General features: G+C 46.4%; 1 protein-coding gene across 13 annotated transcripts in view; it reads right to left on the bottom strand.

The window, feature by feature from the left end:
- POC1A (POC1 centriolar protein A) overlaps window positions 1-13,277 on the bottom strand; it is a 94,585-nt gene extending 81,308 nt beyond the window's left edge. For 7 of the 13 annotated variants that reach the window (XR_015274803.1, XR_015274802.1, XR_015274804.1 and 4 more), the window contains exons 1-6: window positions 7,988-8,073; window positions 6,745-6,829; window positions 5,923-6,094; window positions 4,860-5,039; window positions 3,629-3,736; window positions 2,245-2,360 (exon numbers count right to left, since the gene is read on the bottom strand). Coding sequence is in view for 7 of the 13 variants with exons in the window: in XM_086845350.1 (XP_086701476.1) it covers window positions 2,245-2,360; window positions 3,629-3,736; window positions 4,860-5,039; window positions 5,923-6,094; window positions 6,745-6,829; window positions 7,988-8,005 (679 nt within the window). In the remaining 6 variants the exon portion in view is untranslated. Of the gene's footprint in view, window positions 1-2,244; window positions 2,361-3,628; window positions 3,737-4,859; window positions 5,040-5,922; window positions 6,095-6,744; window positions 6,830-7,987; window positions 8,079-8,475; window positions 8,764-9,002; window positions 9,063-9,527; window positions 11,019-11,269; window positions 11,343-11,433; window positions 11,652-12,254 lie in introns of those variants that run through there. The other 6 variants (XM_086845347.1, XM_086845346.1, XM_086845344.1 and 3 more) reach the window with 6 other exon arrangements.
- Window positions 13,278-14,501: the final 1,224 nt, after the last annotated feature.

Below are 14,501 nucleotides of genomic sequence, written 5' to 3'. Positions count from 1 at the left end.
TAATGCAACCTTTAGTAATCAACAGGGAAATGATAAATTAGGATGAACTTGACACAGCCACAGTCTCTACTGAACAGATAACGACCATCAGCCCCATACAAACTGGTTAAGTACCAATTCTTCTTAAACAGGAATAAAAACAGGTTACAGCAGTTTCCATAGACCTGCTACAGAGTCATCACACACACAGCTTTGGACAGGGAAAAAATGTCAGGCAATAAACATTGGCCATTTTTGTAGGGGCTGTACAAAACCTGCTGTACAAAAGAGTCAGCGCCAAGCAGAGAACCGAATAAAGCATGTGTGTGTTCTCCTGTACAGTAAACGTGACCAGAGCATACTTTGCTTGGCTCAAAGAAAACACACCATACAAAAGGTTTTGCAGCTTGCTCTCTAGTTCCAACTTTCATTTACAAATGTCACAGTTGGAACAAGTGTTGGCAACAAGAGCAACACTGCTAAAAGACTAATCGGTGCTGGAAACCAGCCCAACCTTAAGACGCAAGAGCCTGAGGCAGGGCTACTCATTTATTAACTCCTCCATGCAACTCCATGTTTAAAATGGATTCCCTGGAAATCAGGCAGCACCAGCACGTTCTGAAGGCACAGATGCCATCTAGTGGGACAGGACTGACAACCTCACAGAGGAGCCACAAAACTAGTAAGTGAGTTTTAACCAAAAGAGGTGTGTACAAACCCTGAGAAGAGCAGGACTTACAAACAAATCTTTTGAACATGTTACAAACACATTAGTTTGTGGCCAGAGGTGCATGAAGAGACTGCAAAAAGCCATCATTGCAATTTACGGTTTCTTCAGCTATTATTACTATTTTTAATACATTTAATACATAGTTAGGATTTACACAGTAGCTGTTAAAAATAACACTCACCCCTGGAAAATGATTACTTCAATAGCAAGGGTGTCACACTAAAATGCCATTCAGTAAGGGTGGGATACCAGGGAAATATGTCATTCCAAGAGAAAAAATAAACCTGGCAGCCAAGCCTAAACCACATTAGATTTGAACAATTTAATAGCAGTAAGTGGAAAGCAGGAAGAGATGAATTTTGAGCCAAGTTGGAAACATGCACTGCAGATCTTGCCACCATTGAAAAGCTGATAAAGCAGGTTAAAGGACAACCTGACACTGCCCAAATATTTAAAAACATTACTGATTTTAGCAACAAGACTTCAGGAAGGCATTTCCAAGTTTTGATATGGGCCACAAGTTAACAATACTTCTTACACAAATTGCAGCTCAATACTGATAAATTGGAACAGTAGACATAAAAAAGTTTGATTTCTATTAGATTTTTTTAACTATCAGAGAGCTGGGAGTGATTGTGAGCCAGAAGAATGACTGAAGCTGTGAGGCTGTCACAGCAGGAATGCACAAAAGCTGATGTTGAGGGCAGAAAGAACACACCAAGCTCTAGCCCCATGATCTGCTTTATGAGAATGCCAGAAGCAGTTCCTCAGTGAAAGTTAGCAAAATTAAGTATAATAAGCTATCAACACTGGAAACAGTGCTTGAGAATGTATTCATTTTAAAATATCACAGCAGCCTTAAAAACTGTTATTAGCAAAGAAAAGCCACATTTTGGCTGAAGAAACTAATGCACAGAATAGGTCAATCAATCTCAAAGAAGCTGGCAGGGATGGGAAAGCACCCTTTTCCTATCCAGATCTACCAAAAAGCAGCACTCATCAGTGGGACAAAATCATGTAATGGGAGGAGATGGATGCCCCTTGGCATCATCAAAGCTAATTAAGGAAGCTCAAAAACAGAGTCTGGAAAAGGAACCATAAATGTGGATCATAGTATAGAATTGCAATTGATTGATTTTGATTTTCCTGTTCTATTAACTTTTCCTTATTTTCTCATAAAAGAACCTAACATTTTGAATTGCTGGAATACAATTCTGACTCCTCCTATAGCCTTATTCAGAGGCAAAGGCCACATCCTTTTTGTTGCACACCACCTTCTCAGTAATAGTGAACATGAGCCAAATGGCATCACAGGTAAGACCCATGCCCACCTGCAACATGGGACAGCTTCAGAACTAGTTCTGGAGCTAAACACAAAGCAAAGCACAGCATCTGGTGAAGAAAGGCTCCCACTGGCAGGCCTAACCCTGTGCCCTTTTAGAAAAGCAGCAGCTGATGAAGAAACAATCCTTGGAGTTCAGATCAATTTGCATCAATACATGGAAAGGTTCAACTTTTGTAAGCCCTTGACTTGCCTTGGTAATGCTGAAGCAGCCTGTTCATCCTGATATCCCACAGCTTCACCGTGCTGTCCGTACCCCCTGCGGCAATGCAGTTCCCGCTGGGATGGAAATCCACGTGGTTCACAAACCTGTCAGTGGCAATCAAACCCAACTGCTTATGTTCAACTCTTGCTAAAGATCAAAAAAGCCTTTTCCACAAGGGAAGCTACATCATGACTCACTGAACGCTAAGGAAAGGAGGAGATAACCTGAAAATTTATTTTGTTGAATTTCTCTTAAGACCTTGCTTCTAACCCCAGGCAGACTGCAGGCTCCTACCTAAGCACATCTTCAGTAGTTCACATTACAGGTGTAGGAGCTGTAGACACAAACCTCCTGAAATCTGATGGATCCAACTGTCACAACAACATTTTCAAGTGTTCATTTAATGTTTGCATAATATATGTCTTCTATTAAATTAACATTATTTCCAGAGTGATGTGTACAAGACTGAACAGAATTTTTTCTTTTGTTAACTAAATTGAAGATGGAACTCAGTGAATTTGTGCCTGAAATCATATGTTGCCACTTGGAAAGTAGCAAGGCTGAGGTCAAATTTCTTTCTGGACCTGAATCTAATAAATGTTTAATTTGAACACATAAGTATAATAAAAGATCCAGACCCTTCAGGGAAAGATACCTTGTAACTCCTCACCAAACAAACTGGATGAAATTAATTATCTTTTGAGTGTTCTTGTAGCAAGTACTGAAAAAGTTGAGATATTTCAATAGGTTGTTTGGGCAAAACACATACTTAAGAGCACTGAAAAAAAAAAAAGTCTGAATTTGTCTTAATATCATTGTATATTACCTAGAAATAATATAATATTGCACTAGAAATTCAGTGGAGCAATAAATTAGGGAGATTCCAGTCTCAGTTCTCTGAGGACTTCTTTTATGTTTCTGGGTAAATTGTCTTTTGCCATGGCTCAACATTCCAAATTTAACAGCTATTTTTCTGAATGCAAAGTGGGGGGTTTTTAATAACCTCGTTATTTAAAAACTTGAAGATGAATCAAAGCATCCAAGTGCTATTCTGTCAGTAAACTTTTGCACTTTTATGTCAACTCGGAGCAAAATTAAAGAAGAAATAAAGAATTTAAGCATCTCCAAAAATAAATAAGCATGAAGAAACTGAGACTTGATGTGCTGGACAGTTACTGAAATATAACCCTCACAGTTCTAACCTTGAGCAGCCAAAGGGGCAATTCTAGACTGGGCCCTCACATTGGCTACTTTTGTAAGAGGTGCTAATGGAGCAGTTTTATAATTGCCAGGACAGGGACCTCTGAACTTCACAAACCAGATGTAAATTCTCTAGGTAATTCCACTTCAGACATTACCAGCAGGTACTTACCCTCCATGCTCACAGAAGGAGTGGATGCATTCTCTGCTGGTTTTGTCCCACAGCTTGACAGTTTTATCATCACTGGATGACACTATCAATCGTCCATCAGGAGAGAATCTAAGGCCAGAGTTACAGCAATTAAGAAAAGTCCTCAAATGAAAGGAGTACAGGGTTGACTGAATTTGGTCAGCTGTTAAAGCAAGTTGGTAAACACACCTTGCTTTACAAGAAGTCACAGAGGCATCAGTGAGACTGAAAATCCAATCACTAAGCTGAGGGAAAATAAAGCAAGCCCAAAGTACTCAAACGATACCTAAGTCCATGAGCATATAAAATAAATCTCAGGAAAGTCTCGAGTCTGACTTAAGATCTTGTGTCTCGCTTGTTTCAATTTAAGTGTACCTCAAGTTGTTTCTCTGCCCTGATTCAAAACAATTCCTGCCTTTGCCACAAGAGTTCAGAGCTACACAGTCACTCACAAGCTGCAGCAGAGCCTTCACCATTCCAGTGCCTTAGGAGAATATGTTAAGTTCCCATCTCAAAATACCATATACATGACAGATCCAGATCTCTCTTCAGAGGCATAGACATTACAGAATCAGGACTTGTGACCCTAACTACAGATCATCAGTCATACTGGAAAAACATCCTTTCTGCTCTTCTGTGGGCATCTATGGCCACCACCACATTCCAGAACTGTAATAAACTTTCCACCTACAGAGGAACCATGGCTTGATCCCAGATACACACATGCTGTGTAACTCCTTGAAACCAAATCTGAAACAGTTATCAGGAAATAATGCTATTATCATGGAAGCACAACATTTTGGAGGAAACACAGGTGATCATTTTAACAAGGGGCATGACAAGTCTAAGAAACTTTAAACAAAACTTTTAAGAAACTTTAGACAAGTCTAAAGAAACTAAGGCAAAGTAATAGCAGAAATCTCTCCTTTTTTCTATTAGTAACTTCAAGACACAGAATTCTCCTTACCAGGTGAAAACAAAACACAGAACAAATCACAAAGCAGGAAAGCCTCTGCATGACAGAGATTACTGGAGGAACATAAAGTGGGTGCAGGCTATTATCAAAGGATGTCTCTGCAGGCCAGCAATATATTTCAGACACTAGACACATCTGAATCACCTTGAATAGAAATGTGTTGCACCAGACCATGACACTGAGCCTCTGCTTTGAGGGATAAATCTTCATCTCTGCTTGTCAGAGAGCCGTACTCACCTGGCACAGCGAACCCAGTTGATGTGCTGACTCAATGAGAACAGAAACTTCTGCCTGTGGACCGTCCACACTTTGATTGTTTTGTCATCAGAAGCTGTAACTAAGGACTGGCCATCGCTGGAGAAATGAACACTTCTCACGGTTGCTGTGTGAGCCTTGAACACAGTCGATTCTCCCTTGCTATACAAAAGGGAAGAGCTCTTTAAAATTGCACAGCAGGGCAGCAAAGACATTCTGTACCTGAAAACACAGAGCTGCTGTACGCTGAGCAGTGCTAGTAACCACCACTTCTATGGGAACTGCATGTGACCACATTAGGATAAAAACATTGATCGACCCCAAACTTGGTCATGCTTCATGACAGAATACACAGCTAAACCAGTTGTTCCAGTTCCATACTGGAGGCCAATCCAACAGGAAACAACCCTTGTTTCCTATAAAGGGAGGAAAAATTGCTACAGCTAATTTGTGCAACCATTTAAACACTTATGAAAACATCAATGTAAAAGAAGACACTGAGGTTCTGTACTGCTGCCAGGTCCTTTGCTGCAAGGCAAGCAAGGAGAGGGGCGTTTTCACAGCTCATATAGACAGAGCCAAGCAGGCAACGACCTAACAACTGCTCCAGTAATGGCCCATGCTCCAGCTGGCTATTCCAGTGCCACATCACACAAGATATAACACAACTGAATTCAGCACACCTGATGCTGCACAGCTGTGAGCAAACTGTCATTAACTCAGCCAGGCCAGACAATTCAAATGTGTTCATTTTTGGTTACACATCATTTCCAAATAAATGCAAGATACATTTTTCTTGCAAATAAATACAAGGCATATTTAGAGATCCAAGAGGTTTATGGAACTCTTGGTCCAAAATCTGCCTCCAGCATGTACTGTACCACCATGAGCTCAACATTCACAGACTGAAGAGAAGACAAAGACACGGTGGCTCCTCTTTCCCTCAAACAGATCCCTGTCCCATAGCCAGAGAACTGCTACAAAGAAGTAAGGAGAAATTCCAAGCCATACTTAAACACAGAGGCAGAAGAGAATAGGCACTCACATGCTAGGGATCCACAAACGGACTGTTTTGTCTCTAGACCCTGAAGCCACAAGGTGGCCAGAAGGTGAGAACTGGACACACAAAACTGCATCTTTGTGGCCCATGAAGCGATAGGCTCTCATCTGAGGCTTCATACTCCAGATCATCAGGCACGAATCCATTGAGCCACTTACTGAAATAAAAAAGGATAAACAAAACCAAACTTGCATTAGTTCTCTTCCAATTACACTAAAACTACATTTCACACTCAGTTCACCATCATAGCTTCCAGCACTCTCAATACAAGCCTCACCAGTCTATTGTAAGCTGTGTATTTCATTATTGTCATGCATATAATTTCACTAGTAATTCAAACAAAACAAGGCCAGCCGTGCATTACTTTGGACTGAATTTACTTCCAAGAGTCCAACCACGCAACAGCTGCAGAGGCAGAAGCCACATAGGTTGTAAACCTTCCACACACACAGGAAATGAAGGTTATCACTTTCTTATTGGCAGAGGCAGGTATCAGCTGCAGCAGGTTAAATGTCACTGCAGATTAAGCAGAGAAGACCAGTGCATTGGTGACTTAAAAGCACCCTGTTACACCTCCCTCTAACACCTCTCCCTTGTGGAAAAACAGTGGCCAAAGTCAGCTCAGCAGTTCTTCACAACATATTAAAAACAAGGTGAGTGGAGCAGTGTTCAATCTCCCGCTAGCAGGAAGCACCAGCAGGACCTTTTGCTGTTGCAGAGCTCAGGTACCTCCACTGCTCCCCCCAACTAACTAACGCAGAGCAGCTCTTTCTTTATCCTCTGGCCATCAACACCCAGACAATTTACCCAATTGCTTCTTAGTGCAACTGAAGTCCACACTAGTGACAGCATCTCTGTGACCTTTGAAGTGCCTCTCCAGGGATGGATCTTCCTAGAAGACAAGAATGTTCAGACACTACAGATTTAAGAACCATCTTTGTACAATAAAATCCTTTTATTTCTACAACAAGTGAATCAAGCCACATATTCACCCCACAAAAAACAGGTAGAAGCAAGAACCATTGTGCAGGCAACTGCACAACACAAAACACAAATTTCACACGTACCATAAATTTTAAAAGAAGTAAATTATCCAAGCTATTACTAGCTTGGATCTAGGGTGACCGCACAAATCCCTCATGCATTTTTACAACACGCTGCTGGCAGAGAGACTCTAAAGCTGACTGTAGAACAGATAAGCCATGTCCATGATCACCTGAGCAGGCAGCCAAGCTCAGCTTTGCTCTGACAGCTGCTCATCTCAGCTCAGGTGTAGCCAAGAGGCCACTATTTGCACAGAAGAGGCAAACTCGCAAGATTTAACACACCTATCGAAACAGGCAGGAGGAATGAGAACTGCAGCAAAACGGACTGACACACAACCCTTCCACAGCACCTTGCTGCAAAGGCCAACAAAAGCCTGAGGTCAGGCAAAAAACCAAAGAGCCGAGAGAACTATTACAAGAGATTATAACACTTGAAAATTGCCCAGAGTTCAGGACAGGCTGATCAGCCTTCAATCCCTGCCCTCACACACACTGTCACTGCCTCCCTGGCAATCCCCACCACAGCCTGTTCCCACTCAGGACTTGACCAGAGCCCCAGAACAGGGCAGCCTTCCCCCCTCAGCACCCAGCACCAGCTCTCTGCAGATCCAGAGCCCCTCCAACAGCCTAGAGGTGTGGCTCTGCACAAACACAGACCAAGCCCAGCTGCAGCAGCACGCCAGACCCCGACCTACCAGCAGCGTTAATGCCCCCAAGCCCCTCTGTCCTGCATGATGCCACCCCACAGCAGCACTGCACCCGCCCTAAGCCCAGCACTGCCTCCCACCGCCACCCCGGCCTCAGAGCCCCCCGCAGCACCACACACTCCCGGGCCGGCACCAGCCTTGCCTTCCCCTTTCAGTCTTCCCTGCGCGGTCACAACCCTCCCGGCTCGGACACCACGGCCCCACCGCCACCCCCGCTCAGCGGCAGTCCTCCCCGCAGCCCCCCGGGAGGCGCCGGTCCCGCCGCAGCGGCCTCACACCGGCTGTTCCGCCCCTCACCTCGCACAGGGCGGCCATGACGCCCCGCGGCCGCCGTTCGCTTCCCGCGCCGCGCGCGCCCCGCAGCAACGGCCCCGCCCAGCGAGGGGCGGGCCCGGCCTGAGGGGCCGCGGCGGCGGGCGCGGGGCGGGAGCCGCGCAGCGCCGGGGAGCGGGCCCGTGCTTGGGAGCGGGTTCCTGTGAGCCCTGCCCGCCCTGCCACGGGGCTTGGGACGTTGTGGAAAGGCCCTTCCGGCGCTGTTATATCAGTTACTCTGGCAGGCTTGGAGCCGCTTCCTGGGCAGCCCGCTCAGTGCCCAACCACCCCGCTCCTTTGCCTCGCAGCTCCTGCTCTGGGGCCGAATGGCTCCCAGAGCCTGGTGGAGGCGATCCCCCATCTCAGCCAGGGGAATACCACAAAACAGTGCTGGTCACTTCCGAGAAGTGGTTCAACTGCTGTGACATCAGTTGCTGCTGCTTGGTCTGTGGGTGTTCAAAATAGGAACTCACCCTGGGCTTGTGCAAAAAGCAAAGAACTGAGAAAGGTTTATTCTTCCAGTGGTTCAATACCAACTCAAATCTATTTCCTCCAACTCCATTCTGCTCTGCCTCGGGACAGTGTGAAGCCCACATTCTGCCTCTCCATGAAGCTTGGGTCGGCCATCTGGGCTTCTAAAGGGGCCTTTCCTCCATCTCTAATGCATCCAGGCCCCTTCCTGTAAGGACACCTCTCCTCTTGCACATTCCTGACAGCCGGGGATGTGCTCTGTTGAAGCTGAGGTTATAGTAGTAGAGGATCTAAAACAGGCAAAGGAGAAGAGTTAGTTGCCACCATCCCAAGACTGGTAACCCCAATGTTACTCCAAATTGCAGCAGAGGATCATGTACTTTGGGGGCTGTGTAGAACCTAAAGCTCAGGCTAAAGCTTGTGATGGTTGTGTTCAGGACATCTCCACCCCTGGGGTTTTGCCTCTTGAGAGGAAAGCAGTATAGAACTTTCAAAAGCAGAAAAATTGCTTTTGAAAACTAAATCTCACTATTTCTCAGCAGCTTCAGTGAAGATGTGAGGAGGCGATCTTGTTGGTCCTTTAGTACATCTGCTTGGCATTGGGCAGGTGCCACAGGAAGGTTCCAGATTTGATGCAGCAAGACACAGAGCAAAGACATGCAGAGAAATCAGGTTATGCTGAATCTGTCTGTGCCTTTAATGGGTTCACGCTCAGCAGAAATGTATCTTATCCACATTTTTACTAGTCAGAAAGACTCACTCAAACCTGCCTGAGCACAGACTGAAAAGGAAATGAAAACCAGACCACTCACTCCCATTCCCATCCTCTCCATCACAGAATCACACACTGTCTTGGGTTGGAAGGGATCTCTGGGCAGCTTGTGCCAGGGCCTCACCACGCTCACAGGGAAGGATTTCTTCCCAACATCTAATCTAAACCTGGCCTCTTTCAGTATACAACCACTGTTCCTTGTCCTGTCACTGTCTGCCTGCACAAAAAGTCCCTCTCCCTCATTTTTATAAGCCCCCTTATAAAAAGTGGCTTCTTTCCAACCTGCAAATGTCCCTCTACGAGGAGGCCTTATTTGCTGTGAAGGTCCCTCTCCCGCCCAGATTATCACAAGGTGTGCAGAGCAGCTGCTGTGCCTCGCTGTGAGCAGAAGCTGCTGCTTCCTCTGACAGGAATTCAGGCAGGGAGGCAGATCTTTGGAAATCCCGCTGCACTTTGGTGAATCCATACGCATTCAGCTGTCACATGAAACTTTTAATTTTCTGTGTGTGGAAGACCTGCTGTCTTTCCCTGCCTAGCACCTCCACTTCAAAGAGATCTTTGTTGATAGCCACACATTTTCCACCCTCACTCCACCAAATGGACCGAAACTGGTCACTTTCCAGCATTTTCCAAAGCTTTTGTGGAAAGCACAGCGACAAGAACTCTCACTCCATGGCCATCGCCCTGGACAGCTTGGCTGTGTCCCGCCAGCTGGCAGGCAAAGACCAACCAGCACCAACAGACAGCAGGTTCCAATGGAATGTTCTGGCATATCACTGTGGTGCCTGTGCCGTGGGGACATTGCAGGGGACATCTCAGTGATGGCTGGCAGCGGTGCCCTGGCAGGGGGAGCGGCCTGAGGAGAAACTGCTGAAGGGAACTTGTTGCTTCTCTGCCCCAGAGCCAGCAGTGGTGGGAGTGCAGAGCCCAGCAGTGTCCACTGAGCTGTCCTGAAGGGCTGCGGGCAACCAGAGGCCTGGGCCGTGTCTGGCTGCAGCAGGAGTGGGTCCCCAGGGAGGAGTGGGGATGGCTGCAGCCTTGGGCACCCTGGGGCCCTGTTTGGGGAGTTTTCTGGCTGGGCCCCTCTGACACCTGCAGAAATGTGGCTCCCTGGACCCCTGTAATGCAGAAACAGCAGCTCTAGCATGGAGAATCCTTTTCCTGACATCTCCTGCCCCAAAGCAGCAGTGATGCCTAGATGTCAATCCATTGTCTTTGCAAACTTCTTGAATAGGATTGCACTTTTCTTTTTTTATCTAGTGGATTTAAAGTCAGCTGGGAGAGATGAACCAGGGAACACACTTGCTTCATTTCTGGCATGAAACCCAAAAGCAGTAGTTTCCTTTCCATCCATGAATGACCCATCAATGAGGCTGGGGAAACAAAGCCCAAGCCCTCACTCAAGCCATCTGGTTAAGAGATGTTCTGGTTTACTTTATCTGAACCACTCATGCTTTGTTCATAAATGCAGAGCCATGAACACAATCCCATGAATTGGTCTTCTCAGGGAAGCCATCCATCCTTCTCCCTGCTGCACTGCCATCCCACAGTAGAGAGTCTACTGGTTCAGAGGTGTTCGTGTGCCTGAAAAGCTCTGCATTCCTCCCTGCCCTTTGAGGTACTGCATCTGAAGAGATACATTCCTCCCTCAGACATGGCCTTTCTTCCCACATAGCTATGGATTTTGGATCTGGAGGTCTGAAGCAATTTCTAGCATGGCCTGATCCGATCCTCATTAAATTCTTTGGCATTTGAGTATTAGCTTTTCTTTCTCTGCATTGAAATAAAAAAAGAAGATATACATGTTGCTAAATATGCCTGAGGTCTGAAAGAATCTTATACAACCCATTTTAGAGAAATAATAAAACAGAAACATGTTGTGATTTCACTCCCACTTATAAAAGCTGGAAATTGAATTGAATAATTGCAGGATTCCACCACCCAAAAAAAACACCCCAAGTTGCCTTCTAGATAACACACAAGCATGGTCACACATGGTGACCATGGATGGTGACTTTGCTTACCTCAGCCCTGGGGTGCCACTGCCTAACACCAACAGCCAGAGGTGACAGCAGATCATTGATGTGACACTCTCACCTGTGGGAGTTCAGAGCAAATGTCACAAGAGAAAGAATTAAAGGAAAGTCATGTCAAAAGGATAGAAGGGGCCCTTGAGAGCAACAAGCACACGTTGGGTCCAGCGGTGGAGTTGACTTGAATAGCCCAGTTCAGCCATTCAAACATCCCTGTGGCATTATCTGCCCGGGGTTTGGGCAGGGCGGCGTTTTTGCAATCCCTCCGAAGCGGTGGTCCTGGGAGCCAGCCCCTCCTGACGCCCAGCCAGGCAGGTGGCCCTCGGGCCATGCGCTGTCCCCCGCTGCCACCGCGGCTGCAGGGACTCCTGCCATCCTCCAGGTGGCCACCGGGGGGCAGGCTGGGGCCACGAACCTTGGCGAGAGGGAAGGGCCAGCCGGAAAACGGGGTGCAATGTAACGGGGTGCTTCGCTAGAGGTGAAGCAGGCCAGTCTAGGCAGCTTCTTTGTGAAGAATACCGTAACTCTGCGTGGTAAAAGCGCTGAGCTTGCCTCTTTCAAACGCCTCTTCCCAGCTTGCCACCTAGGCATTATCTAGTAATTCTCAGCAAGTCCTTCCCTGGCCTTATTTGTATCACTGTGAATCAGAAAGAGACCAGAAGCCCCAGGATCTGCCCCCTCTGTCACATCTACAGAGCCTTGCTCTGGCAGCCCTGCCAAGGCTGTGATTTCTGCATGCTGCAGAAGCTATTGCAGAGCATCAGGCACACCCAGAATTCAGGTGAGTTGTTCTTGCATGAAATTACTGTTAACCTTTGACTTCAAGCCCAATTCATAAAGCCCTGAATTTCTCTCTAGAGTATGTGGGTCTAAGTTTAGCAACTAAACTTAATGTTTACCAATTCTATACTGCAAACACCAGTTCTCACCTGTCCTGTTAATACTTACTGCTGAGCATACCAGTCTCTACTCATACCTTTACAGTTCTAAGGATATTCCAAGGGACAGCATGCAAAGCTTCAGAAAGTCACCATGAGACTTTTTCTGAAAAAGCTGAGGTTCTGGTCAACAAAAAAAAAAAGCACTGGTCAACAAGACCAGTGGTGGAAAGAAGTGTTTCACCATCTGCAAAGGAAGCTCCAAGAGACATAGAGCTGATGAATGCAATGCACACACACTAAAATTTAACCAGCACTTATATCCAGGTCTCCCAGTTGCTAGCAGCACTCTCACAACAAGGTCATCCTGTCCCCATGATCCCAGCATGAGTCCTTCACAGCTGGTTTGTGTCCCATCCCAATATATCCTGGAGATGAGGCAGTGGCATTGGGCAACCAGTTCTGCAGTGCTATGGCATAGGTCGAAATGGCCATCTGGGATGTGACAGCCACCTTGTTATTGGCACTGTGCATCCAGAGAGCACAGCAGAGACTTAGGCAGCCCAGGCACACAGCTACAAGGAGCCAAAGAACGGAGATGAAGATTCAAAGCACAGAGTTGTTGTCCAACCTCCGTTGCTGCTGCTGTGGAAGGGGCCAGCTGCAGACAGGTTAGGCACTGCAGAAGAGAGCAGACCCACCAAGCAGCTCAACTGATGACAGTGACACAGTCCCATTGCTTCCATAGGGAGAGGCTGCTTTACATCAGCTGAAGATGTAGCTTGCTACCACATCAGTTATTTTTTCTCTTACTAATGACTTTGTCCTCCCTGTGTGCCAAACCTGTTTATTTATAGCACACATTTCTTTTTTCCCACCTGCCTTTGTGCTATTACCCTTCCTTACAGAGTTAGGAAAAAGACAGGAGGAAAAAATCCCAACTTTCTCTCAAGTAAGTCCTGACCTAAATGCAAATCTTTTAAAGCAAATTCAGAGAGCTTTGATGCTGCATAAGAAGAGAAGGGGAGCAGCCTCTACTGCTATCAGAAAAGATCTTTACTGCTATGTAACAACCAGGCAATGAAGCAAAAGCCACGGGAGTTTAAAGAGGAAGCTCAGCCAAAGGTCACCTGGCTGCCCCAGGTGCTTGTTATCAGAACCTTGAAAAGATGGAGGAAAGTGACACCAGCTGATTGTAGCAACAGCAGGAAACAGCTGACAGGGCTGGGGGAGCCCTCTCCTCTCCTCGGCACTCGGCATGCAGAGGGTCTTTGCTGTTGTAAACCAAAGGGGCCGCAAAGCCTGGGCTCTGCAGTTTCTCACGCCAAGAGAAAATATTTCTACTTCAGATTGGAAGCATCTGCTAGGCAGAGAGTTAGAAATCACGCTGTTAATTGCAGTATCCTGTTTTATTTGCTGCCTAGTCTTTTCAGTGGATTTGTACTACTTTCACTGCTCATCCATGTAGCTGAAGTGCTAAGGGTGACAAGGGGACACATGCAGAAGCACCAGAGGAATACACTGCTACTCCCTCTGTGGGGCTACACAGTTCTTAACCATCCAAGAGAGAGGGAGTAAAGGGAGCTTGTGTATGCCTGCAGTTTCCAGAACTAGCCTAAAAGAGAAGGATTCAGGAGTGAAAAAACCTGGCAAGCTGTATCCAGCCAGAATACCTTCAGCAGCCTTCTTGGCATCTATGAAATTGTCTCTGACCACTTACATTGGTTCTAGTGCCTTAAACCACTATAAAATCTTAAAATCTGTTACAGGAATGTGGATCAAACCTGGCTTTAAAATGTCTCCAGCACAGGTGGCTTAGCTGTGCTCATCTTGCTGACCAAGGACAGGTGGCTGCTTTCAGTTCCTGAACTTTCTCTGCTGGTGTCTGCAGGGGTGAGCAGAGTTCAGGCTTTGCTGAACTCACAATTGCATCAATCCAGAGCCCAAAGTGCACAAAAATTGATGCTAGAAAAACACTAGCTGAGTTCACAGGAGTGAAGCTGAGACCTTTGGGACATGGGATTCCTCACTCATGGGGCATGTGTCCAGCACCCACACCCAGCAGGGTTCATTGCCACACAGACCCTGGTGCTGGGGCTGGCCTGGCCAGGGCAGGTAACACTGCATGGTCCAGCACCACCTAGCTACAAAGCAGGTCGGTATTACCAGTACCATGGAAACATGTTCCAGTATTCGCCTCTCCCCATTGGGCTGCTTTCCAAGCAACACTGATCACTGCTGGCTGGATCACATTTGGCCTTGACTTTTAAGCCTCTAATCTTATGGAAAAGTTCTTTGTCCCATAACTTCCCAAATCTGGGTCCCCACTCTGCAGATTAGAGGAA

This window comes from Cyanistes caeruleus, chromosome 11, assembly GCF_971803275.1.
Source record: "Cyanistes caeruleus chromosome 11, bCyaCae1.hap1.1, whole genome shotgun sequence".
NCBI lineage: Eukaryota > Metazoa > Chordata > Aves > Passeriformes > Paridae > Cyanistes > Cyanistes caeruleus.
This window is presented reverse-complemented; position numbering and strand designations above follow the sequence as displayed.